Source organism: Chelmon rostratus, chromosome 13 (genome assembly GCF_017976325.1).
Source record: "Chelmon rostratus isolate fCheRos1 chromosome 13, fCheRos1.pri, whole genome shotgun sequence".
In the NCBI taxonomy this organism is placed as follows: Eukaryota; Metazoa; Chordata; class Actinopteri; order Chaetodontiformes; family Chaetodontidae; genus Chelmon; species Chelmon rostratus.
In genome coordinates, this window is record NC_055670.1 from 23,012,525 (window position 1) to 23,039,299 (window position 26,775).

General features: G+C 42.2%; 1 protein-coding gene and 1 long non-coding RNA gene across 3 annotated transcripts; one reads left to right on the forward strand and one right to left on the reverse strand.

The window, feature by feature from the left end:
* Positions 1-18: 18 nt before the first annotated feature.
* Positions 19-15,754, forward strand: LOC121615782 (minichromosome maintenance complex component 3 associated protein). Of its 2 annotated transcripts, none has more exons than XM_041950214.1 (28): positions 19-1,908; positions 2,489-2,736; positions 3,133-3,214; positions 3,454-3,607; positions 3,769-3,959; positions 4,053-4,192; positions 4,328-4,525; positions 4,736-5,004; positions 5,195-5,357; positions 5,985-6,142; positions 6,390-6,613; positions 7,089-7,348; positions 8,339-8,439; positions 8,612-8,743; positions 8,916-9,029; positions 9,141-9,293; positions 9,516-9,713; positions 9,922-9,990; positions 10,068-10,202; positions 10,354-10,507; positions 11,256-11,520; positions 11,737-11,834; positions 12,241-12,631; positions 12,811-13,101; positions 13,219-13,348; positions 14,260-14,445; positions 14,702-14,852; positions 15,117-15,754. In XM_041950214.1, the coding sequence occupies exons 1-28, from the start codon at positions 396-398 to the stop codon at positions 15,282-15,284; spliced, it is 6,336 nt and encodes a 2,111-aa protein (XP_041806148.1). In that variant the 5' UTR covers positions 19-395; the 3' UTR covers positions 15,285-15,754. The 2 variants fall into 2 exon arrangements, with proteins under 2 accessions (XP_041806148.1, XP_041806149.1); XM_041950215.1 differs by having other exon boundaries at positions 7,197-7,348.
* An 8,216-nt stretch (positions 15,755-23,970) lies between these two features.
* On the reverse strand, positions 23,971-24,658 carry LOC121616654. The gene is made up of 3 exons (XR_006007320.1): positions 24,603-24,658; positions 24,327-24,371; positions 23,971-24,203 (listed from the first exon to the last, which is right to left on the reverse strand). It is a non-coding gene; the product is annotated as an uncharacterized LOC121616654 (long non-coding RNA).
* Positions 24,659-26,775: the final 2,117 nt, after the last annotated feature.

Sequence of the window (26,775 nt, forward strand, 5' to 3'; positions counted from 1 at the left end):
GGAAATAGGACACTGTTTGAACTGGGCCAAAAAAATCAACATAGCAGATACAAAGTGTGAACGGTGAGAAATTTTTCGTGTCACAGTTGCAGAATTCTAAGTATTTCCTGGTGATTTTTGGTCGTGTCAATACAACAACTTTAAGGACAATGAAACAAACTTTGCTAAGCTAACTTTATGTTCCTGGTGTTAGCTTATGCTAGCGGCCGAGCAGTGCATTTGTATTCGTTCCTATCTTCATAATGTTGTTTTTTTTTCAACGCGATAGAGTGTTACACCGAAAACCTTGACAGGCGGAAACAATGCTACAGATTTCGGCTGTTTGAATGCCTGTATGAGAAACGGTTCCGTCAGCAAATAACCAAGAATACCAAACATCCGCTGGTATTTGCGCCATGAATCCATCCAATCCGTTTGGAAGTCCACAAGGTGGAGCTTTCCAAGCCCCAACCAACACTTTGAAGACTGGTTTGTTCCAGTCATTTGGACAGCAAAGTTCTAGCAATCAGCCCCCAACTATGGGCTTTTATCAACCATCAGCGTTTGGACAGCCCTCACCTCATGGAAATACCATCTTTGGACAGACCCCTGCCTTTGGACAGTCGTCTACACAGCCCCCCTTGCTGCCAACAGCAAGCCAAGCTCCAGCATTTGGACAGCCATCATTAGGAATGAGTAGCTTTGGTAGTAGTCCCGCACCAACGTTTGGACAGACTAGTGGCCCAAACCAGAGTTCAGTCTTTGGGCAGACACCTGCATTCGGACAGCCTTCTGCATTTGGGCAGGCTCCAGGATTTAGTCAGCAGCCACAGGGATTTGGCAAACAGCCACCAGGGTTTGGCCAACAACCCTCTGGGTTTGGAAACTCCCAGATGACTTCTGGCTCCGCCACTACCTTAGGGCAACCTCAGCCACTGGGTTTCGGACAGTCTGTGTTTGGACAGCCATCATCTACTAATGTCACCACCAGTGTATTTGGCACAGCTCAGAGTGCGACCCAGAGCAGAGGCTTCAGTTTCAAGCCAGCTAATGAGGCACTGTTCAAACCCATCTTCAGTGCCAGTCCTGAGCCAGCTAACCCTCAGACTACTTCAATGTCCAGTTCACCTTTTGGCAGTAGTGGGTCCCAGACGAATACCAGCGCCATGAGTAGCAGCACCACCACCACCACTGGCTTCCCTCTATTGACTGGGGCTAAACCTGGGCCGCTGGGCTTCAGCTTTTCACAGCCAGCTGCAGCACCCTCTATCTCTGCTCAAGACAATCCACAAACAACTAGCAGCGCCCCCCCCAACACTCTGCAGTTCACCTTCTCCCAGCCAGCTGCCCCCTCCAGTTCCAACACTCAAGCATCCACCACCCAACCCACCACCCCGTCATCTTTCAGCTTCTCTGCCAAACCCCCCCAGCCTCAGGCAACACCCCTTTTTGGAGGAACCAGCTTTGGTCAGCCTGCACTCTTTGGAGACTCCAAAGCTAAAGCTGAAACTAGTAGTGATGCGAAAGGGAGCAACCTGGAGGTCCTCGGTGACACAAACATATTTGCACGATTGAGCAAAGGCACCAAGCGCAAGGAAGATCCACCTGTCTCCAGCATTGGCCCAGAGAAGGCTGCCACAGAGGACAATGTTACAGCAGAAGCAGATTCACCAAGACAGCCCTCAAAGAGGCCCCTAATGAGGTCCCGTGGCCCACCAAGGGGCTTATTCAATAGGGCATTGAGTGATCTTCGTAGAGATGGCCCTAACCCAGTGAAGCGTGAGGCCACAAAGGAGACTCAGCAGCAAGCATCAACGTGGGAGGAGACAGAGAGGGAAGAAGTCCAAGCTCAGACTGACAACCTACCCCCTACACCACCCACAGCTCAAGCTCCGACCAGGGACATGCTGGAAAAAGCTGAAGAATCAGGTGAGACATACTCATCATATACACTGTGTTACATGCGTTTCGCACCAGCTGTGTATGAATTTCTGAACCTATCTTGCACTTTAAAAGAACGTCTACATGAAAAAAATCATGCTTAAATGACCCTTACTTGCCTGGATAAATTGGCAAATTAACTTTTTATTTACCAGTTTACAAGTGAAAGTTTTTTTGTTTTTTTTTTACATATAGGCAAATTTTTAATAACCATATCTCTTCACGTGTAGGGTCAATCTACAGTGTTAAAGTGGTGAAGCTAGTTTTAAGTCCTCCACTCCCGATATGAAATCTTAGGATGTGATTAAAGTTGGTAGGAATAAGAACATATTTATGATATTTCTGAATCCAAAGAAAACCATTAAACAGCATGGCTTCATTTTGTTCCCCTCTACCTCTGTTAGGGAAATCACAACAATTTGCAGTTCTGATGAAGCACAGAAACACAGACAGAAATTTTCTTTCTGCTGAATTTCACATACATATCTTAATTTAATTAAAATAGCTGATTGCATTATTAGAATATACTCATCCTGCTGTCTGCCTATGACCAATCATCCCTCCCTAGACACAGGAAAAGCCCCAGACCCCAAGCCTGAAACCACAACCCCTGTGACACGTGACTTGCGCAGAGAGAGCTCAGACAGCCTAGGCGGCATGTCACCCACTGACTCCACCACCATCCAGTGCAGAGATGTGCCTCCAGCCCTCAACAAGAAGGACCTCGTCGAGAAGCACTTTGGTCGTTTTGGCAAAGTCCGTAAGGTCATCTGCCGGCCTGCCAAGAACCTGGCCATTGTACATTTTGAAGACCACGTGAGTTAACGCTATGCTACTTACCCCCATTAAAGCAAGTTCACCATACGCCGCCTATTTCTTGTTTCCTGGCTTTACCAAAGCTGGCAGTTAATGAAACTCAATGTGGTCGTCAGCTAGCTTTGTTTTTTCAGCACACTTAATTTGCCACAGTAAATTGTATTCATTACTTGTACTGTCAGCTACCCACTTGCTATTTCCTGTTTTCAATCGCCAGAGTGGAGCATTGGTTGCACTAATAGATCTTTGGAGCTCAGATTAACACCAGGGCTAACCACAAAAGTTATCTAGCTAACCCACTGCTTTGTGAGACAGGCCAAACCAACTATACTGATTCTGAGTTGAAATCACAATATTATTTTGCATTCTGTCACTCTTACCTATTATCTCTTTCAGGCGTCAGCAGCAAAGGCAAAGAAGAAAGGCCAAGTCATGCATCGACACAAACTCCTTCTCTTGTGGCAGAGAAAAAAGCAAAGTAAATGCAACATATGTCTGTAATACCTCAATATTTTAGCATACTGGTACCCAGCAGTCATGCCTCTGCTGCATTGATGTTACTGTTTAGAGGTAAAGACCTACAAGCAAAAATAATTATAAATCAGAACTTGTTAAATAGTGATTGAGAGTCCTGAGCAGTTTATTTCATATTACTTTTAATTTCCTGCAGTGAGTAACTATATTGATTGTGAGTTGTTCATATTTTTTGTGTATCAGGTCCAAGTGACAAAGGGACCAGGCCTGTAGCAGGAACAGATGAGGGAGAGGGAGAATTGCAGGAGGACACAGGGTCCAAGGCTGCTTCCTCCCCACTCAGAAGACCTGCACTCAGAGCCCCTGCGGTCAGCAGCATGGTGACCCTCAGTCGCAGGTAACACTTGCACATTTGTTTGTCATTATTACAGCATTTTAGATTTAACTTGAGTTGCGATGTCTTCATCTAACAGGCCCAGACCATCGGACACTCTGAAAATAGTTGGAAAAGTTGTGGACATGCTGTGACTGTCTTACATGTGTCTTTTTATGCCTCAGCTCTCCGGTGAAGAAGTCAGTGGCCACATCTCTGCAGTTTGATGCCGAACCCCAGAAAGAGAGCAGCACAGAGGCCCAGAGCTCAGAGCGCTCAGTCCCCTCCTCCCTCCTCCACCTCATTGGCCAGATGGCTGAAACCGCTGAGGACAAGTACCGCCTCTTGGAGCAGAGAGACAAGATCCTGCGTCAAGGTTAAGCCACCTGTCACACCGCTCTATTGCAGTCATAGTCATGGCTAAAAACATGGGAGACACTCTAACCGTGTGCATAATATGTCCACACAGGTCGGCCCAAGAGAACAGACCTGGACCTGTCTAAGGTGTTTGTGGGGACATGCCCTGACATGTGTCCAGAGAAGGAGAGGTTCATGAGGGAAACTCGGAAACAGCTGAGCATATTCGAGGTCATCCCAGATACTGAGATGGTAACGTCTTTAAAGCTTGTGCTCTACATTCAGACTGAATACATCTGCATATCAAAACATTTGTGAATAAGATCACATTGTAGGTATGTCTGCTATCCAGACTAAATGAAAATGTCTCCTCCTGTCCGGGACTAGGTGGATCACTCAGCAGCCATCAAGGAGTACAGCCGCTCATCAGCCGACCAGGAGGAGCCCCTGCCCCACGAGTTGCGCCCCCTTCCTGTGCTCAGCATGACCATGGACTATCTGGTGACTCAGATCATGGACCAGGGCCATGACAACTACCGGGACTGGTATGACTTTGTCTGGAACAGGACCCGTGGCATCCGCAAGGTGAGCTGCCCTCTTCAAATGTGAGCTGTATAAAGTTTAAATCTTGTGTGAATTAAAAAAAAACATGATTAAGTTGTCCCAGAGCTTCCCTTTTTGACAAGCAAGGAGAACCAACAGCTTCTAATAGCACCAGGCTGCTAAAAAAAAACTCATGACACGTTTTTTGTAGGCTGATTTTAAATCCCAGCCCTTCTTCAATCACACCAACAGGACATCACCCAGCAGCACCTGTGCTGCCCAGACACGGTGTCGCTGATTGAGAAGTGCACACGCTTCCACATTCACTGCAGCCACCACCTCTGCGAGGAGCATATCTCATCTTTTGACGCCAAGATCAACAATGAGAACATGACAAAGTGCCTCCAGAGCCTCAAAGAAATGTACGAGGACCTGGCCACACGTAACACCTACTGCTCCCGGGAGGCAGAGTTTCGCCAGTACAACGTGCTGCTAAAACTCAACAACGGTGACATACTGCGGTCAGTTCACTGAAACACAAATGTTATTGAAGTATGAATAAAGTATCTGTTTTTGTTTTCTTTTTCAAGAAATTAGCACTTTGAAGAAATGATTGTACGCATTCAGCTGTGACATAACTTTTTTTGGGCATGTTTACTAGCATTCACTGCATTTTGAACCTTAAGTAATCCTTCCTCACACTTCATGCAGTGAGGTGCAGCAGTTCCGTGACGAGGTGCGCAAGTCCCCCGAGGTGAAGTTTGCCGTGCAAGCATTCGCTGCAGTCAACAGTAACAACTTTGTGCGCTTCTTCAAGCTGGTGAAAGGAGCCTCCTACCTCGCCAGCTGCCTCTTACACAGATACTTCAATCAGGTTAGTAGCTGTCTCCTGCATGAATGGATGAGGCTGTAGAAACCTGAGATTTGTCTCAAGTGTTTCCCCTAGTCTGAATGTGTTCCTGGACTTTGGCAATATCATGAATAAGAAAATATTTGAGCACATATTCTTTTCATTAAGTGCAGAGGTGAATTCAGGCATTAGCCATTGTCCCTTTCTCCCTCCTTCTAGTTCCCAGTTTTAAGAACTGAAATGTGGCTTGTGTAATGTGGGTCTGCTCTATTATACAAAATGCTATTTCGTTCCTGTTGGTACCACACACAGCCGTTGTTACTGCTGGTGTTACAGTATTCGATTTAAACCTTCACTGCTGGACTTTTACTAATAAATTAATGTTGCATTTGAGCCTTTGTCGAACAAGTTCACACAGTGTTGATTGAGCTTATCTTCGGCAGATGAATCTCTGTATTTCACTGTATAGCAGAGGTTTTAAATCTGGTGTGTGTGACGACATTCTGGCGCACCAGTAGTGATCCGTTCCACAGTGCAGGTTTAAATGATATTTGTAAAAGCTGCATGATGGAGCAGGTCCAGACAGAATTTTGTGTTTTGTGTTTGTCCAGTATTTATGTTCTTTAAAATGTATGCGTTTGTTCCATGCAGGTCAGAGCTAAGGCCTTGAAAACCTTGAACTTGGCCCACACCGTGGGTCCACGATCTACTGCGTTTCCAATTGAGGACATAGTTCGAATGTTAATGTTCCGCAACGCTGCAGAGGCGACTGACTTCATCCAGCAGTACGGCCTCAATGTCATCGATGAGTGAGTGTCCAGTACTTGTCTGATAAACGTCCAGCTTAAATAAATAATTGATCGTAGCCCCAGTAATACTACTTGAAACAATTCTATACCTCAGAGTTAAGTAGCTATGAGCCAAAATGTAAATATCTTCATTCACATGAGAGTGCTACTAAACAGAACCAAAACCTCACCTCCTTACCAAAATTAACAACCACTGAGTCATTATATCTCAAGAGTATTTTGTGCAAATGTCCAACATTGTTCACAGTATGGTAGAGCTCAGTCGGATAACCTATCAGGAGCCAGACCTGCCTCTATCCCAGAAGAAGTCGGAGGTCATCCTCTCAAAGAAAACTGTGTTGATCGGAGAGGTGGTGCACGGTGGCCCCCTCCCTCACCTTCAGCAGCGCATCCCTGTCTGCAGCTTTGACTCCCAGAACAAGTACCGTGGAGAAGGCCCTCTGGCCGAGCCCACTCCCAGCCAGTTTAAAGGTAGTCACACCATTTCACTGATTCTAAGCCTGTCTTCATTTACAGTACGTGTGTTTGCTGAGGATAGCAGTCTCATTTAAACTAAACATGAACAACAATGTTTGTGTATGGGACATTACTTTTGTTATTTCCAGGTCTTTAAGTTCCCCTGAATACTAGTTCACCTCTTATTTGACCCATTTTATGGCGTATTGTAGAGCTACTGGAATTTATATATGAGGGATATCAGTCTCATTAACCATCTGAACCCCAAGCAGTTTTATGAGTGTTTTTTGTTCCATTTATATTTTTACCCTGTGGGCTCGTTTTTCACTGCAGTGTGTCGAAGTCCTGCACCTGTATGGAAACCTCACAGTCACATCAAGTCTTTTGTGACAAATGTGAAAATCACAGTTTCTGACTGTGATAAATGGTGTAATTTGATGATTTTTTTAAAAAGAAAACTTGCCTTTGAAATGTTCCTTTGTTGTCCCAGCTATTGCAGCCAAGGTGGAGGTTAAGGCACCACCCAGCGTTGAGTTGCTGACACAGGTCGTGCCAGTCAAGGTTCCAGACATACCCTCTGTGTTTGGTTTGCCTCCAGCTGTCACAGATGAGGCCGGAGAGCCCAGCGAACCTTATCACAGCTCGACCCGCCCAGCAGAAACCCAGCAGCTATTCCAGCCAATATCTCAACCTCAGCCTGTCAAACCTCCATCACCACCACCCAAACCTCAGCCGGTCTACAGCAATGAGGTGGGCAAGATCTCTCAGCTCTCTGTCCCTGAGGACATTTAGATGTCCCACATGGAGAACTTATTCTATGACTGACTGCAGATGTTGTAATTATTTTCCCAGCTGTTGTCTTGCACATGATTATTTTTTAGCCACAGTACACACACAGTAGTTACAGTACCATCAGTCCAGGTATACCTGACTGATGGTGTCTCATAAGTTTGGTAATGTAGGAACAGTAGTGGGAGGCTATCAAGTACGTTTATGAGGTATATGAGGTCCTGGAACTGGAGTATTTCATTTTACTCTACTTTATACAACTCTGCTGTGTTTCAGGGGAGAATTTGGCACTTTATACTCCAGTGCATTTTTATGGTGGCAGTTATAACTTTGCATGAGCTGCAGCATTAAAGTGCTGCTGACACATTCATGTATCTGTAGTGATAATCCAGTAGTTTATCATAATGTATCTAAGACCCATGCTCTCTAAAGGCGTTTAATATTTTAAGTACATTTTACTGACAGAACTTTTGTACTTACCTAAAATGTTTTGTATGGATGGATTTTTCATGTGATTGTGTATTTTCACAGTCAAGTTTTGTCACTTTTAATGAAATAACATATTTAAATACTTCTTCCACCACTGTGTGGGAGTTTGTCTTTATTCTAAACTGTTTTAAATGACAGTTTGTGCCCTCAAAACGTGAAGATTAATCCCTTTGTTCTTCAGTTCATTGAAATCAAAATATATTTAAAGCTGAAATGATTGATTTGTCGTTTGACAGATAATTTATTGGCAACTATTCTGATAATCAGTGAATCATTTAGGTCATGTCTTCATGCAAAAATGTTAAACATTTCCTGCTTTCAGTGAAAATTTGCTGTTCTTCTTTGTTTTATGGGTTTTCTAAAATAGATATTTTTATATTTTTGAAGCAACACTGAACTTGCTGTCCTTTTCTTTTTTTTACTGTGCACGGCAGTAACTGCTGTTTTTGTTCCCTCCTGCAGGACGTTATTGCTGTACTGGACTGTGTGATTGAGGAGGTGGTTGAAGCTGCAGTGAGGGAGGTAGCTGACGCTGGTGCCAGCTATGCCACAGCAGCTCTTGCGTAAGTTTGAGCGATCCATCCGTCCCGCTTTTCTTGTTGAAAACATGTGTTACTTCCCTTCTTTGCAGTTATCATGCATTTATTACAGTGTATAGAAACAGTGGAGATCTGAACCGCTGGAAGTTTTTATTGAGACAACTAACTTTCTGTCCTGTTGCCTTTGCTTCTGCAGGGAGAGCAGCGTGCAGGCAGAGTCTCTGGTGACTGAGGTGATGGGACAGATGCTGCTGGAGATATCTTCCACCGAGATCAAGCTGGAACAGGAGCGTGTCGCTGAAGAGAAACGCAAGCTCGAAGAAGCCAGGTTGGTCCCCTGGCAGCCTGATAGCGACCTGTTAATGATAGCACACTGTTTTTTAAAACAGTACTCAGTTTGTGACGTCCATCAAAAATCACAGTGTCATTCCAGTTTAAAGCAATGATCAAAGTAGCGTTCAACTCACCGACATTTCTTTCTCCGTGTCTGTTGGTGCCAGGAGGAGGCAGGAGCACGAGGCCTTCCTGGTTCAGTTCAGCTTCTCTCTCTGTACAGAGATCATCCACGAAGTTTTAGATGAGACCATCAAAGAGACCGCTGCCTCTGAGATCCAGTAAGGTCTTTTTAAAATGATAATGAAATGCTCAAGTTACAGGAATATCACACATTTATTTCCACAAATTCTTTGAATTGAAATTGAGACTTTTCTTTCTTCCTTCTTCAGGCAGGCAGTGAATGAGAAAGCAGATCGTGTGGCTAAATGCACAGAGCAGGTCTGCACAAGTCTAGTTGAAGAGACTTTGAATGCAGACATCGCTCTGTTGGTTGAAGACATCCTTGAAGCTGAGCTGCAGCGCATCCACAAGTACATCAAACGGTAAGAATCTGAGAAAAATCTGGAAAGCCAGAGAAATATTCACACCATCACGTGACGTTAAACGCTGCGCTGAAACCCGAGAATTTCTTTGCCCAGCTGATATAGAATATTTGACAGCAGGCCGACATCGTTCAGTGATACTGACGCGTCACGTTTCCGCTCTAACTGTGGTAGAATGTAGTTTAAATATCCTTTTACAACTTATCCCGTGTGTACCCGCAGGTGGCGTGATGTGGTAGCAGTGCGCCGGCAGCTGAAGAGACAGATGAGGGGTTTCCCTGCAGCTCCTTGCTGTGTGGACCCACGATTCAAACTGAAGGCTCTGGCTCCCAGCGCTCCTGCGCAGCCCTCCATAGCAGATCTGGCCCGTGGTCTGGTCAACCTGGGGAACGCCGGCACCTTGGCCCTCTCCAGCACCAGGTATGTTCCTCTACGATCGGTGTTGCTGTCAGAGTGTGTCTTTAGAACGCACATGAGGGCTGAAATGTTTGGTTAGATATTTGCAGCATGTTATATTGCGAAATCACTTTTTACTCGACTGTGTTTGTGAACCTTGAAATAAGTGAGTGAATAAGTATAAATGAGTGTCACTTTACTGCTTCAGTCACTTGTTTTGTATTTTGTTAAGGTTGTTAAAACTGAGACAAGAAGTGATCCACCAGATGAGAGTCCACTACTACTATCAGCAGCTGCTGGAGTAAGTCATGAGTGTGTTTATGCAGTCAATGGTTAATGTCACGAAGCAGCATTTTCACCTGGTTTTGTGTCTCTCAGTGAGACAGTGTGGGCACCTCTCGACCTGCCGGCACTGGTGACAGAAAGCATCTCCAACCCACCTGACCGTATCTTCTGGAAAGCCATTCTCCTCTTACCGAGCGACCATGAGAGTGTAGCCAGTCTGGCAGACAGGTAAGAAGCTGCACCTCAGTATGACAGAGGGTCACTGACAGGCAGATGTTTGATTACCTCTAAGATTTAACAGAATTTCGTCTCATCGAAAGGCTCCCAGTGTTCACTGCTCCTTGCGCTGACTGTGTCCTCTCCTGTCTGCTGTCTGCAGGATCCTGTCAGACTGGCTGGAGGTGAAGCTTGGTGGTGGCAAGTGGTCGGAGGAGAGTGAGGAGCAGCATGATGGCACACTGCAGACCCTCTGTGTCACCAACTCACTGCAGGAAAAAGAACAACGCATTCACAAAGTCCACATCAGCGTCAAGGTCAGATCAGACTGCTGCTTGTATGGATGACTGCAGTCGAATGCATCAAAAGAAATACAGATCTGTATGTTGTTAGGACAGTGGGGCTCGTCTGGGCTTAGAATTTGCAACACATATGGTTTTTCCACAATGCTCATGCAATATGTGCAGTGAAATGCACCATGTTAGACTCCTTATGCCGAGCTAAAAGGCTAGTGTGCAAAAAGAATTAAAATCAGACAAAGACTAAAGATTAGAATTAGAAAAAGAAATATAATGCATAAAAATTCAAACTAAAAATGATAAATATATGCAATATATATATACTAAAAACTGAGTTTTGAGCATTAACTTGAGTTATTTTCTTTTGGTGCAGATTGATAAGTCATGTTTTAGGTGTTTAATTAAACTGAAAACGTTACCCTTGTTTCAGTCATTACAAACACCCAACACACGTGAATACTGTTGGGCTGCAACTTTTATGTTTGTTCGGATGTCTTTTATTTGGCAGTTGTTAATAATACCTCTTATTCTTATTTTTACTGTGATAAATGCATTTTTTGAGGTTCAACGGCAATTCCTACATTGACAAATGTACTAAAAGTCATGTTAAATAAGTGGTATTCATCAGTAAAGTTATTAAACATGACAGTAAATATGCTCACTATATAAATCTAGACTTATTAACCCACGTTGGTATTAATTAATTGTTGTTATAGGTAGATAAAGATATTACTTGCTGAGTCATGTGGTACATTCTGTCTCTCAGGCCTCCCGAGGCCCTTTGACTGAAGACGGACTGTCCAAAATGGAGGAGTGCTGTGAGCTCCATGGGACAGGCGCTCTGATCATGTTGCTTCCTGCCGTGCCCATCGTCGAACCCAGGCAGGAAGAGCAGGATGTACCCCTGCTGTCAGCCCTGCTTCAGCTCAAACAGCTGCAGCAAGCCAGCACCTGGCACTGCCCGCTGCCTCTGGTCATTCTGGTGCCAGGGCCTGACGGTGGCACTGGTCAGACACAGAAACTTGAAGAAGGTAATTATTAACAGCGAGAATCACATGAATATGTTTGTAGTTAATATACTCCAAGATTAAAGTAATGGCCACTAGTACAAACAGAACTGGGGATATTGATAAGAAGCAGGTCATGGAAGTTGTATGTCAGGCAGTATTCATGAAACAGTAGCTGGATTAATCTGGACAAAATGTGTAAATCCTGAACCGTTCCTCTCGTGGCGCCTTGTCCCTCAGCCCTGATGCTGCAAACACTGGTGAAGGAAGGCCTGATATCGGAGTACACGTTCCTCTTCATACCGGAGACCACAAGTGACCTGCAGGGATCCAAACAGGTGCTACGTATACACATGCATTTCTTCTCATTTCTGTTTAATGTCCTTCACTTTCATCATCAGGACTGTGTCGAGATTTTATAGAAATCGTGACTTTTTTTTTACGCCTGCCTCCTGCTGCTACAATTGCTGATGAGAGGGCTGTGACTGAACAAAAGCAATAATGTTGTGGCCCATAAAACCAAAACAAAGAGGTGAAAGAGGCTAGAACTATTAACACCGCCCCCAAATGTTTGTTTATTTTCATCCTTTTTAACCCGCATGGTCCAATTTTGGACCCTCCTTCATGGTGAGCGGTCATACGCCAAAAAGGTTCAGAATCACTGATATGCATCGTTGGATAGTTTTGAAACGTATTATCTTCTATTATTAACTTCTCTGCATCTGTCCTGTTGTGTCTCTCCAGCTAAGCCAGGCTATGAGTTGGCTGCTGTCCCATTCTCCACTACCCTTCCCACTCTCCTGCCAGACGCTGGTGCAGCTCGTGGAGGCCAGTTTGAGTCGCGAGTTTACTCCGAGAGTTTACGCCCACCGGCAGGAGCGGGCTGCAGCGAATCTTCCGTCCGAGGACCCTGCGCCTGTCATCCAGCTGTACAACGCCGTCCTGGCTCACATTGCTGACAAAGTGTCATCCCAGGAGCTCAGTCGGCTCTCGTGGCCACCAGGCGAGTTCTGTCTGTCCGATACCCGTGACTTTGTCCCTCATCTGGGCTGGAACTCTGCCCATCACCTGGCCTGGCTCCGCAAAGCCATCCTCAGCCTGCAGCTGCCACAGTGGGAGCAGCTGCCTGCCACAGGTCAGTGAGTGAGATGTCATATTTGTGGGCAGGAAGGCTGTTTTTCACTGCAGAGTTTTCATATATGGTTCCCTGAGTGTACAAAACCCTCTTAAGTTCAAAAGAAACAGAAAGATATGAACAAGAGATCAGTAATCCATGTATTATCCTTTCCTCTCCTCCTTATCTCCTCTGTCCAGACTCGTGGTCTGAGATCTGTTCCTCCATCTTTCGGTACGCCGCTCAGATCCCAGTCTCACGTCGGAGTCAGCCTCTCTTAATGTCAAGGCTGGAAAACCTTCTGGAAAGGGTGAGGCTGAAGGGTCACCGTACCCGAACCCCCAGATCCAAGTTAACTGCAAGCAGCTGGGGCAGCATAGACGAGAGTGCGTGTCCAGCTTTCAGTCAGATTCCTTGGGATGACGTGCTGGTGATTTGCATAGACCACAAGCTGAAAGACTGGCAGATCCCTGGACCACCTGTCTGTGAAGGTGAGGGTGTTCTGAGGGAAGGCTGTAGAATAAGATCTGATGCACATTCTCTATTTGAACTGACTGATGATGTATGACTTGCAGTACAATTTGTAATTTTTTGTTTTTTCGTTTAAGATGCTGTGACGGAGGATGGGGAGATCCTGGTGTACTTCCTCACAGAATCCTTGAAGGTTTTCCAGCCACCTGAGGAGTGGACCCAGGCCACCAGGCAAACCCACAGGGAGAAGCAGCAAGAGAAGGAAGGGTAAGAAACTCCAAAAAAAACACTGACCACTGAAACTGCTGCGTTCAGCTTGTCAGCTCGACACGTTTCAGTGTATTGAACGCTTCCTAAATCCTCAACTGGTGAAGTTATCATTTTAATGAGATGTAGTTGTTGTCAAGTAACTGACATCTATAATTCCAATTAAATTTCAAACCATAACATCGTACTGCCAAATCTAACATTTATCATTTCACTAATTCCCAATCAATTAGCAGCTGCAACAACAACAGGTAGTGAACATCGAGAGGGACGGGAAGGAAAAACTACATATTATTTGATATAACCATTTCAACCACTTCCTAAATAACATTAGCCTTTGGTAGTGGTACATGATACAATAGGAAAAGCATGAATTAATTGTGAAATATCAAAGCACATTTTGGACACCTTTATTTAACGCTGGAAGTAAAACGCACTGCATGTTATCAAGCTTTTAAAGTAACATCCATTGTGTTGCTGTGTGTACTTCCAGGCTGAAATAAATGTGTCCAGATGTGCTTTGATATTTCACAATTAATTCACGTTCATGTTCGCTCGAAGGTGGTTGAATGCTAACGTTAGCTGCTATCTAACGGTAGCTAATGGGTTATCAAATACATAGTTTTTCCTTGAAGTATGGCCCCTCTGAATTTTCACTCTCCATTATCTTTTCAGCTGCTGATCAACCGGGAAGTGCTGAGATGATTACTATTTGTCAGATGTTTATAGCAGTGCAACTTTATCCTTATGCTAACAGCATTTGAGCTTCCCATGCCCAAAGTTTTCTAATAACTTAAAAGCAAGTCCAAGTTGCATCATCACAATTCTTGCAGCCACTAAATTACAGCACTCCTCCTCTGCTCACTCCTTTTTCAATTTTCTCTCCGTCCTCCTTCCTCCTCCACCCTCAGGCCGAGTGTAGCGGCTTGTGCCACGCCCACCAGTCTGTCCCTAAGACAGAGGTTGTTCTCCAGTCTGGTGGAGCCTCTCGAGGCCCCGACAGCCCCGCTGGACATCACACACACTCCCACAGCACAGGAGCTGCTGGCCCACAAGGTCCTCCAGAGCTTAGAGGAGGAGAAGGCTGAAAGCAAAAGGTACAGCTACGCCCTTTTTTTAAGGGGAGCTTATGTCAGTAAAAAATGAATTATCAGAAATAGCTATTTAAATTAGTCTTTGGTTGCAGTGAATTATTTCAATCATGTATTCAGTGACATTTTTTTGGTTAAAGAGGAACATTTTTACAAGTTTTTAGCACATTTTCTTACTTGTGTGACTTCAACCATACCTAGAAGTTCTTGCAATTGTTACTTACAAAAAAAATGTGTGTGTGTGTGTGTCCATTGTCTACAGGAGCATGGAGCAGCTTCAGCGGTGGCTGGATTGCGACCCCTTGGACCACTTGTCCACACCGCTTTTCATTCCATCCTCCACTCTGCTGTCCATGCCCACAACATTAACACGTGCACCCTCAGCCAAGACTCGAGATGCTGCTCTCACGCAGGTATGACCAGGTGTTCCTCTCACCTCACTCAGTGATCCTGGGACAAGTGGCAGGTTTGGTGGAAGCTCCTCAGCTTCACTCAGCAGTTGCAGGCAAATCTTCAAGTCATACAACAGATTATGCTTTTTTTTGTAATTCGAAAACAAAAAAGTAGTGATTTCTTATATGTGGCTTCAAATGACAAGAGATCCATCTATGATATTCTGTGAATGTTGCAATCATGAATTGCAGTAATGATGTATTTTCATTTATTTGACTTTCCAGGAGTCAGAGCCTGATGATCCGTCAGACAAAGCAGACTGGCCTAAAAGCACGCCTGTATCTATGTCATGGCGACTGAAGGAGCTGGAGCGACAGATTTTGGCGAGCCAAGAGGAGGAACTGGCCTGCAGACTGAAGCTGAATGGTCTGCTGAGCATTGTGGACGACTGATGAACTGGTGGAGGGAAATCAGAAACAACAAATGCTTCTGCAGCTTTGCAAGTGTTTGAAAACTGTGGACAAACTAACTTTTGCCTGCAGTGAGAGACTGCTTGGATTTATTTACTGAGCTGTGGCATGTTGAGCTGATGCTGCTGTTGAAGTCAGATTTTACTGATTGTGTGTTATTTTTTGTCGTGAATGAAGGTCTGGGTTTGTATAATATGAAAAGAAAATCAAGATTTTTACTCTTGGTTAATTTTGTACCATTGTACCCTGCATTTATAACACCGTGTGAGTGTGACATAGAGCAAGCAGTGTCTTGCAGTTCTGTTCCTTGTCTGTCTTTAACACACATTGAACTGCTTGGATTGTGTTAAACCATCTACAATCCATAGAATGGATTTATTTTTGTACTGTTGCGTTATGAAATCATAATGAAACAGCAAAATGTTGAATAAAGGTGTTATTTTTTATGTAAACCTCCCATTTAGCCCAGTTGTCATTCTGTAGTCTAACAGGCTCAGAGACTGGGTCAGCGTGATCAATACGCTGACCTGTGTCATGTTTGTTGTAGGAGCGCTCTGATTGGAGGACTTCACAGCAGACCCACCTCTTTCTCTAACCACCTGTTTTGTGATTGGACAGCTGAGTTTGCTGTCCAATCACGAACTCTGCTGGGAAATGAGGTTTGAACTCTTATCAAACAAGGATCGATACTCTGCTTAAAGCACTAAAATTCCCATGAAAAGAGCAGAAGCAACAAGTCAAAACTCTTGCACTGGTAATGTTAAGTAAAAAATTCACATAATAAAGCACCAAAAACACCCGTTTAGAACATTCCACAGGTAAACAACATGAGTTGTTGGAAGTTTTGAGACATCCAGCGGTTGATTCCATCAGTGCATCCGACGAGCTCATTAACAGGAATGAGGTTGTCGAAGTAAAGTGAGACGTACAGCTGTGTATCATCAGCATAGCAATGGTACATCTGGCACATTGTGATGCTGTATGACGGCACCAAGAGGGAACATGTGTCTCTGTATAGGCTGAACAGGAGTGGACCAAGAACTGACCCTTTTTGAACCTCACAGAAAATGTCAACTTCTTTAGAAGAGAAGGTGATATTGTTGATGTGAATATTGAAGTTGCCAGAAATGACAACACAGTTATAATCAACCTCGCCATGAGCTACTGTTGTGCTGTCAGACTGGTTGCAGAGGAAGACTCCCTGGCCTTCAAACCACACCCCCTAACCAGGGGGGCGCCATACTATGTGCATTAAAGCAGGAGTAAGTGCTGAGCAGAAGGTTTTGGAGTGTATTTTTCTTTTCTGGCTCAGTAGAGTTTCTTGCTGTATGTTAATTTCCCAAAGCTAAGTAGATTATATGTTATCATATCATATCAGAGGTTGGACTAATGATTCTTTTCATTATCAGTTCATCTGTCACATTATTTTTTTGATTGATTGGGCTTAGATAAAAGGTGAAAATGCCCGTCACAATTTTTTTTTGTCTTGTTTTGCCCAACAAATAGCCTGATACCCCAAAATGTTTGATTTACAGAGATATAAAACAGAGAAATGCAGCAAACTTTCATTCTGGAGAAGCCTGAACCAGCAAATTGAATGCAAAAAATGATGAACAAAATTGTTACTAGTGAGTTGAAATGAAAAAGAGAATAAAGAGGCAAAGCATTGTGGAGTTTACTTGCTTTTATGATAAACAGAAGGCAGATTTATGTCGTTTATCACAAGGGAAAGATTCTGATCAGTGTCTAATACATCAGCAGCAAACACTATAAACTCTCACTGACTAATTTAAAACTAATTTAACAGCCAAACCTGACTTTGCATTTATTAGCCAAATATTTGAAAAACAAGCTTTAGGACAGGCGTTAAAATGTAGGTGGTGAAATGAAGCGATGATGATGATGAAAGGTAGCAGGATGAAGGTTTGCAGGTGGAAACTTGTTTCTCTTCCCATCCAGACATCTTCATCGAGTCAGAGTCGCTGCTGCAGGAGCTGCTGGAGGACTGCAGCAGGGACAAACACTGTCATTTCATCTAGTGATGTCCATCAGTCAGTTTATGAACTTATGAAGTCATAATCTCATCAAATCAGCATTTTTTTTTTTTCCATTTGGAGGTATGCAGACACAAGCTGTAAACTTCACAGACATATTGTCACCTTTTAAGATGTTAGCATAAATCAGCTGGATCTTACCCCTTACTGCCCAGGACTCTAGCGACATCCATACCCCCAGCTGGGCCCACACCAAGGTTGAGGATAGCACACAGGAATGCAGGGTGGAGGTGGGCAGGGTGGAGGCGGGCAGGGTGGTGGAGGGCAGGGTGGTGGAGGGCAAGATGGTGGATAATAGCCAAACCCTATTCCGACAAAAGGAGAGGGGCTCGTTATATTCTCTTTCAGTTTGTATAAACTTCATGTCAGTTTCTGCTGCTTAAAATTCAATAAAGAACGTTTGACAGAAAGGACGGGATGAGGTTAATAAAGAGAAAAAGAGAAAAAGACTGAGAATGAACTAAAGACGGTTACAACAGTTAGAGTTATTTACCAAACATTTTCGACTTTCAGATCAGATCCAAACCTGAAATGAAAAAAGACACTTAATTACAGACAAATCTCCTCTTAACAGAAGAAAAGAAATAACTTCTTCATGAAGTCCACGGTGGAAAAGACAGAGTTAAATGTGACCAAACAGGCAGTGCAGGTCAGAAGTAAAGCATCACGCAGACTCTAATAAATATATCATAAAGCCATGTCTCACATGACTGTGTGTCTCACTGAGAAAGACATCATGACAGAATAATGCAAATAGTTAACAAAGGAAATACAAGATGATCAATCTATCGATACACACACACACATATACATACAGTACGTCTGATGGTGATGGTGTCCAGAAGGCTCGTAGTGAACTGCCTGTGAGCTGGAGTTCAGATGCACAGACACAGCAGTGGACTCTGCTTTTATAAGAAGACAAACGTCATCTGGAAACAGTCCAGTGGACATCATCAGGGGCAGAGCCTGAACACTCACCAGCTGTTTCTTCAGATGCGTGGACACACCCTTCAGATTTTGCTATAGTCAGTATAAAAACAAATTGTATGTGAGCATTATCAGGAAAATGTACCTAAAGTATTAAAAGTAAAAGTACTCAATGCAGAAAAATGTCACCTGTGAGTGTTATGCTGTTATATATGATATTATTAGATTATTATTACTCATGCATTAATGTACAACCCTGATTCCAAAAAAGTTGGGACACAGTGTAAAACATAAATAAAACAGAGTGTGATAACTTGTTAATCCTTTTTGACATAAACTCTAACAGCATAAAGTCAATATATTTTGATAGTTTGACCTCATCAGCTTCATTGATTTTTGTAAATATCTTCTTATTCTGAAATTAATGCAGCAACATGTTTCAAACAATTTGGGACAGGAGCAACAAAAGTCCAGGAAAGATGTGGAACGCTCCAAAAACACCTGTTTGGAACATTCCACAGGTAAACAGGTTGATAAAAGCAGGATTTTACTGTTGGAATTAATTCAGATGCAGCTAGTCAACTATTTTATATAGGACTGAAACTAATCATCATCATCAATCATCTGCTGATTATTTCCTCAAATCACTTGTTAAAATGCAGAAAATAGTGAGAAATGCCATCACAATTACCCAGAGCCCAAAGTGACACCTTCACAATGCTTGTTTTATCCAACCAAATGTCCAAACATTAAAATTATTAAAAATAAATTAAAATTATTAAAGAAAAGAAAATCTTTACATTTTTGAAGCTGGAATAATTAAAAAAATATAAACGATTATCAAAATAGTTTCAGTGGACTAAATGATTAATTAAATTATTGTTTGAGCTGTGTGAAGAGCACTTGAGGACACTTGAGCACACGCTGAATCTGGAGACACTGAATCCCCAACTGCTCCAATGATCCAACAAAGTCAAGGCAGAGAACAGTGTTAGGGATAAATATCACATTTCTCAACACATACTTAGATCATCTTTTAACAGGGAAACATCATGTTATCAGGCTCTCTGCCCTTTTCAACTGAAGGGACCGCAACATTGCACCATATTCCTTTGAATCCCACCCTTCGGATGTTTAAAGGTGACGCAAATGTTAATATTTGAGTTCTCGTTTCCCTTTTTCGTGTTTGCAGGTTGAGTAACGCTGGGAGTCCTCCTGACTGAGCATCTTTACAAGGCTGCAAACTAATCAGCCCCCGACTTGAACGATGCTGTTATTATGAAATTATTGTGACATATTAATGACACCAAGAAATCAACTCAGTGACTTTTAATGTCATGTGTTTTTATTAATTAATAGCCGTGGACTTAATAATCATTCTGTCTCACTCCAGAATTTTGTGTAAGAACATACAGCCAGTGATGTTTTCAGACTGAACATATCTGGCAGTGAAGTGCATTAAATCTCATATAAAGGAACAAAGATTTTCTCTTTGGAACTTTTACATCTAGGACAGCTGACATCGTATGTGGGGTCCCTCAGGGCTCGTTATCGGTTCCACTGCATTTCAGTTTGTACATGTTACCTGTAGGACACAGAGCCTAGAAACAGATAGTTACACTGATGACACACAGTTATAACTAATCTTGTCCTGTGGAGACCTAAATCATGTTAAATCAATGGCCGAATGCATCACAGACATCAACAACCTCTTCTAGCAAAGGCAAACCTTAATCTGAATCAGTTACAGATCGTATAACTGATGCTAAATTTCCAGGACCACTTCAAGAACATAACAAAAACAGCCTTTTATCATTTTAAAAACTTATCCAAGTGAGGATCTTTTCTCAGGCAGGTGCAGAAAAACATGCATCTACAGTATCTCTTGTTGGTTGGACTGTTGCCAATGGCCTCCTCACTGGTCTGCTGAAAAACACTAGCTAACAAAAAATACAGCAAGCAGATTCCTATCAAGAAATAACAATTTCGATCTGATTGCACCTCAGTTTTAGATATGTACATTGCATGCCTGCTTGCTCATTTGCATGAAGAAAATCCAGAAAACAGATTGTGTGTTACCTCAAGGAAAGCATGCACGGCAAAGCAAATTTCCCCCAGATTAGATCCTTTGGTCCCCATTGCACAACAAAAAAGGCAAAATGGTCAACTGTCAGTGTCACTGACAGATGAAGTTAAACTGGAACTCACTAAATGGAGTGAAAAGTTAATTTAGTTTAAAGGTAGTTTTCAGCCCATGGAAGACATGATTTAGGTCTCCACAGGACAAGATTAGTTTTAACTGTGTGCCATCAGTGTAACTATGATTCACATCAAATCAAATATGTTCTGACATCAAATCTGTTTCCAGGCTCTGTGTTCTACAGGTAACATGTACAAATTGAAATGCAGTGGAACCAATAACGAGACCTGAGGGACCCCACATATAATGTCATCTGTCCTAGAGGTAAAAATTCCAAAGAGGAAATCTTTGTCCTTTCAGATGAGCTGTGAAGGTCATTCCCACTCTCAAGCCTTTCAAATAGGATGTTGTGATCAACTCTACTATCTCTATTTACTCATAAATCATTGAGCCCTACAGGGTTTTCACTATAGAGCAGGAATAAAACACATATTTTCATATACTGCTCTCATAAAGTGTTTGGCAGTGCTTATTTATGCCTCAGTAACAGAGTCAGGTGTGCCACAATCAAAACAGTGTATATGAACTGCTGTTGTGGAACTGATCTCTTGTGCCTGACAAATTTTTCCACTGGGACAGAAAAAGGACTCAAATCCCTTTAAAAAGGAAAGCAGAAAACTAAGAGAGGAGGGAAACTGCTGGAGCTGCTCAACCCCTCCGAGGTGTTTGGTAGGTCTATTGCTAACACTATACTGTCACTGCACATTTAATGTGCTTCACTGCCAGATATGTCCAGTCTGATTGTTCAATGAATTGATTTCTCAATATCATAGAAATATGTTATGAAATATCCGTTTCATAATAACAGCATCATGCAAGTCGGGGGCTGAATTAGTTTGCAGCCTTGTAAAGATGCTCAGTCAGGAGGACTCCCAGTGTTACTCAACCTGCAAATATGAAAAAAGGGAAATGAGAACTAACATTCATGTCACCTTTAAACATTCAAAGGGTGGGATTCAAAGGAATTTGTTGCAATGCTACGGTCACTTCAGTAGAAAACGGCATAGAGCCTGATAACATGATGTTTCCCTGTGAAAAGAGGATGCAAGTATGTTGTTGAGAAATGTGATATTCATCCCTAACACTGTCTGTCTGTCTGTCTCACTGTCTGTCTGTCTGTCTGTCTGTCTTACACTCACACACACCAGCAGGTGACATGATAGATTATACCTGCGTGGAGTGTACCACAGCAGTAATACAGGCTCTGAGACACTTCCAGAAGGTTGACACCTGACAAATAACTGAATAACACAGAAATCTGATGGAATGAATAAAACATGCAGAACCGTCGACAAAGCTTAAACCAAAGTAGAGTGGTGTTAACCGCATGAATATTATGTATATGAACATTATATTTGCTGCCATCTTGGGGTTTTTTTTGTGACGGTTGTCTGAAATTATTTCAGAAAGCGAGATTTACAAAAAACAATGGAAATTAATTTCTTTTTGCTCAGGAGGACTCTTTGAAACTCTGGAAGTTCAAAGTGAAGTTTTCTGTTCACATGTTTGTTGATTTCATTTTCAGCTCCGCTCTAAATGAAGGACTTGAGTACTGCAGCAAGGTACAGGGGCCTGATAGATCCTGGGAAGGGTGAGACTACACTTGCTGTTTTACTACCTGATCACCTACCTGATGAAACATAATCGTTCTGCTCATGCTCAGGGGCTGGGGGTGTGCTTCATAGACAGAATGTGGTTTGGCCTTGAAGAGTTTGTTTGCAGAAGATTGAAACAGTCTGGGAAAAAAAATCCCATCTGGATCTGTGAGGGAAGGGGTGGTGAGTTTGGGTGTGATTGTGCTGTGTTCTGATTTCTACCGCAGTGTTGTTGTGGATGCTACCACCAGATGGCGCCAATCTGCAACATTTTCAATTCCTCCACATAGTTACTTTAGCTGTGGCTATATGAGACATATCTGAGGGCATTACACTGAAAATAAAGTGTGAAAATTTAAAATGACCTAAAGACAATTTATTTCATTATTTATAAATCTGATTAAATTTTATGCACCAAAAGCTCTGTTCCCTGCAATTCAAGTTTAGAGCACACGTCATCTTTTAAAGTCATTATTTCTGTCATATACTGTATAATAAACTTTTTTTTCAGCCTTAAGCCTTTAAAAGCTAACTGGGAAACAGATTGAAATCCCAGTCCTTCAGATGGTCTTTGGCAATCTATTTTAGAAAAGGTGTCTCATCTCCTCTACTTAGGTCTCAGAAGCAGAGACAGTTTATTCTTGCCTGATGTCTGATCCTTCTGTGTTAGAAAGGTACCTTTTCAACCAGCTTTACACAAAGGATTCATGACTTAACTGTTCTTCATTGAATTAAAGAAAGCAAGATTTACAAATTAACCCTTAACTGTGTAATTCTCGTGAATTTTTTGACAGTATATTTTTAACGGCAATATTTTTTAGAGTTTCTTTTGCAGCAATATATATTTTTCTTTATATTTCTCATAGTTCTTGTATAAAATGTAAATATACTGTATATAGTCAACTTTCATTTTGTATTTTTTTTATTCTGCTGTTATTCCTACTGCTGTTGCCAGCCGACTTTATTCATCCCCCTGGCTAGGGATGAATAAAGTCTTATCTTATCTCTCTTATCTTATCTTTTCTTCCCTGGTTTACATCCAGCCACCCAATCCTCCTTATAGCCTACAATCATCAGCAGTTACATTTACATTCCTTTGTTATTATGATTCCTTATAGCCAACAACTTTAACCACCATTTCTTTGTATCCATAGGTTTCTGTATTCATTATTATAATTACCTATTATATTATAAGCATTATTTTCTAATTACTTTTGTTCATTTTCTTTTTTCTAAAGTATTATCTTTTGCCATTACTGTGTGTTTTTTTTTTTTTTTGGTTAAAAATGTCTCCATCAGAATAATGACCTAATCTACATGCAGTAATTTAAAAAGAGTAATGAAACATCCAACCAAACGTCTCTGTTTTCACTGGATTTATTTCATTAGAATTTCATGCAATCAAAAAAAATGAATCAACTGAAATCTCAGTTTATGATTTTACATGTTTTGGATCATGCTTTGTAAAGATTTTATTTCATTAATATGTGATTCTTGCATCAGGGTAGACAGATGATGGTTTCCAGGTGGTGACTCATCTTGATTCTTCTCCCATCCAGGAGTCTTCATCTAGTCAGAGTCACTGCTGCAGGCGCTGGAGGCCTACAGTCAGGATGAAGAATGAAACAAATCAACCAGTGATCACAGCTTTTTGTTTTTTACATGACTGCAACTAATGATTATTGTCATCATGGATTCATCTGCTGATGATTTTCACGTTCACGGTGCTTGTTTTATCCAACCAAACATCAGAACCATGACAAATTAATACACATTAGTCAGAGTCTCACCCCATGAGACTCCTTCCCCTTCTTGTGACATGAGGTGTGCTTGTGGCCACTCTTTTGCTTGTGTCTTCTCCTGCGCTCAACCTTTTGCCCCTGTTCCTGTCCTTGGCCCTTGGCCTCCGTGGTTCCACGGCCATCTCCCTGCCCAGGACCAAAGCTAAATCCAAACCCCCAACCAGGCCCTGGTCCATACCATGCACAAGTTGTGGGTGGAGGACACCACACAGGTTGAACACAGGGTTGAGGAAGGCAGGGCTGGAGTTGGGCAGTCATTGGTTGACTTTGAGGGTATCCTCCTGACGTTTGCTGAGGATAACAGCCAGGGGAATACTGGTATCCTATCCAGACAAGAGGAGTGGGGCTCATCATTTTCTCTTTTAGTTTGTACAAACTTCATTAAAATTCGATAAAGAACGTTTGAGAGAAAGGAGAGAAAAAGAGAATGAACTAAAGACAATTACCTGAGTTCATCCCGAACATTTTAGACTTTCAGATCAGATCCAAACCTGAAATGAAAGAAAACACTTAATTACACACAAATCTTCTCCTAACAGAAGACAAGAAATGACTTCTTCATGTAAATGTAGATTAAAGATGTTGCACAACGTAAATGGTAAATTGTGCAGAAGGGAAGCATCTGCAGTCCACTGTGGGAAAGACAGAGTCAAATATGACCAAACAGGCAGGAAATACAAGATGATCAGTTTATCGATACGCACACACACACATATACATACAGTACGTCTGATGGTGATGGTGTCCAGAAGGCTCGTAGTGAACTGCCTGTGAGCTGGAGTTCAGATCCACAGACACAGCAGTGGACTCTGCTTTTATAGGAAGACAAAGGTCAGCTGGAAACAGTCCAGTGGACATCTCAGGGGCAGAGCCTGAACACACACCAGCTGTTTCTTCAGATGCGTGGACACACCCTTCAGATTTCACAATAATTAATAATAATCTATAAGTTTATAAAAAAAACAATCAAAACGGCTCCATCAGCAATGACAGCTTATCATTCAATCAGAAGAGCAGAGGAAATACTGAGATCCTTTACTTCAGTAAAAGTACTAATACCACTCTGTAAAAATACTCTGTGACAAGTTAAAGTCCTGCATTGAAAATGTTACTTAATCAGGAAAATGCACTGAAAAATGTAAAAATAAAAGTACTCAATGCAGAAAAATGTCGTATGATACAATAATATAATCACATGAGTAATGGACTTTATTTGAACAGCAAAATTAATGCACAAAATGCAACACAAAGTGCTTAACATAAAAGCAAATAATAATAACATGTGTGATAAAACAGATCCTTATTATTGGCAAAAAAAAGTTCTTCAAATTCTTCATAATCTCCAAGTCCAGTGCTGTAAAGCAGTAATATGGTGCATTCGGATTACAACATGTGAAGAGAGACAGCAAATTCAATGAAGTAGTGATCAGACATATTATTAGATTATTATGACTCATGCATTGACATAAAAGCAGGATTTTAATGTTGTAGCTGGTTGCGGTGGAGCTATTTTGAACTATATTGAACAGGACTGCAACTCGTTATTTTAATTGTGGATGAATGTGCTGACGATTCTCTTCATTGATTGACAGGTTGTTTGTTTGCTACGGCAACGCTATCATCCATGCTCACGTCCATGTCTGTGTCCATCTGCATGACCCGATTTTGAAGAACTGATCTGGATTTGGTTAAATTTGCTTGTTTGGATGTAACACAATGCAGCATGCATTATTATTTACTTGCAATCAAAGTCGACAGCAAGTAAATAAAAACAATATACCTGTGATGATTAATTTATTCCATCAGATTTCTGTGTCATGGTTGAGGCTAACACAGTATTTGGATGCAGATATGCAGATGTGAGCGTGTGTGTTTGTGTGTAGCAGATCTTATCTCCTCTGCACAGTGTTCGAGGGTCAGGGTCTGTATTACTGCTGAGGTACACTCCACACAGGTATAATCTATCATGATGCCCCCTGTTGTGTGTGTGAGAGTAAGACATTCAGACAGACAGACAGACAGACAGTGAGACAGACAGTGAGACAGTGTTAGGGATAAACATCACATTTCTCAACACATACTTGCATCCTCTTTTAACAGGGAAACATCATGTTATCAGGCTCTCTGCTCTTTTCTACTGAAGTGACCGTTGCATTGCAATATATTCCTTTGAATCCCACCCTGATGTTTAAAGGTGACACCAATGTTAACATTTGAGTTTCCCGTTTTTATATTTGCAGGTTGAGTAACACTGGGAGTCCTCCTGACTGAGCATCTTTACAAGGCTGCAAACTAATCAGCCCCCAACTTGCATGATGCTGTTATTATGAAATTATTGTGACATTTAATTGACACCAAAAAAATCAACTCAGTGACTTTTAATGTTGTGTCTTTTTATTAATCATAATCATTCTTGAAGGTAGTTTTCAGTCCATTCCTCCAGTTTTTTTGCACTTGTCTGCACCTTCAGCAGCTCCTTGTATTGTGAGAAAGCAGCATTTCCACTCTGAGCTTCTTCTGTATGTCTGAGCTCCTCAAACTTTCCTAAACGTGAGCCTTTACAATGAGACGCGTTGATGAGTTCACTTTCTACAGCTTCATAAGTACAGCTACACCTGTTCAGCTGTGCACTGTTGCTCAACACGGAGCAGAGAACAACTTCTCACCTGCATTTTCATGCCATCTAATCCCAACCTGGAACACAGAACTCACTGTTAGTTTATCAGATGTAGACATTCTTGCACATGTTTGATTGAGGATTTATTGGTCCTGAATGAAGACTTTTTTACATTACACACTAGATATATCAGAATATATGGCTGACTGACCAGAGGTAGTCTGGGATCCTGGACACATGCTCCTGAAAGGCCTGAGAGGAGGGACCGTCCACATACC

Bases quoted from the DNA above. Each gene is read 5' to 3' on its own strand.
- LOC121615782 (XM_041950214.1), top strand. From the start codon at position 396: ATGAATCCATCCAATCCGTTTGGAAGTCCACAAGGTGGAGCTTTCCAA. The intron at 4,193-4,327 runs GTAACGTCTTTA...GTCCGGGACTAG, and splicing joins TCATCCCAGATACTGAGATG to GTGGATCACTCAGCAGCCAT. The intron at 13,102-13,218 runs GTGAGGGTGTTC...TTTTCGTTTAAG, and splicing joins TGGACCACCTGTCTGTGAAG to ATGCTGTGACGGAGGATGGG.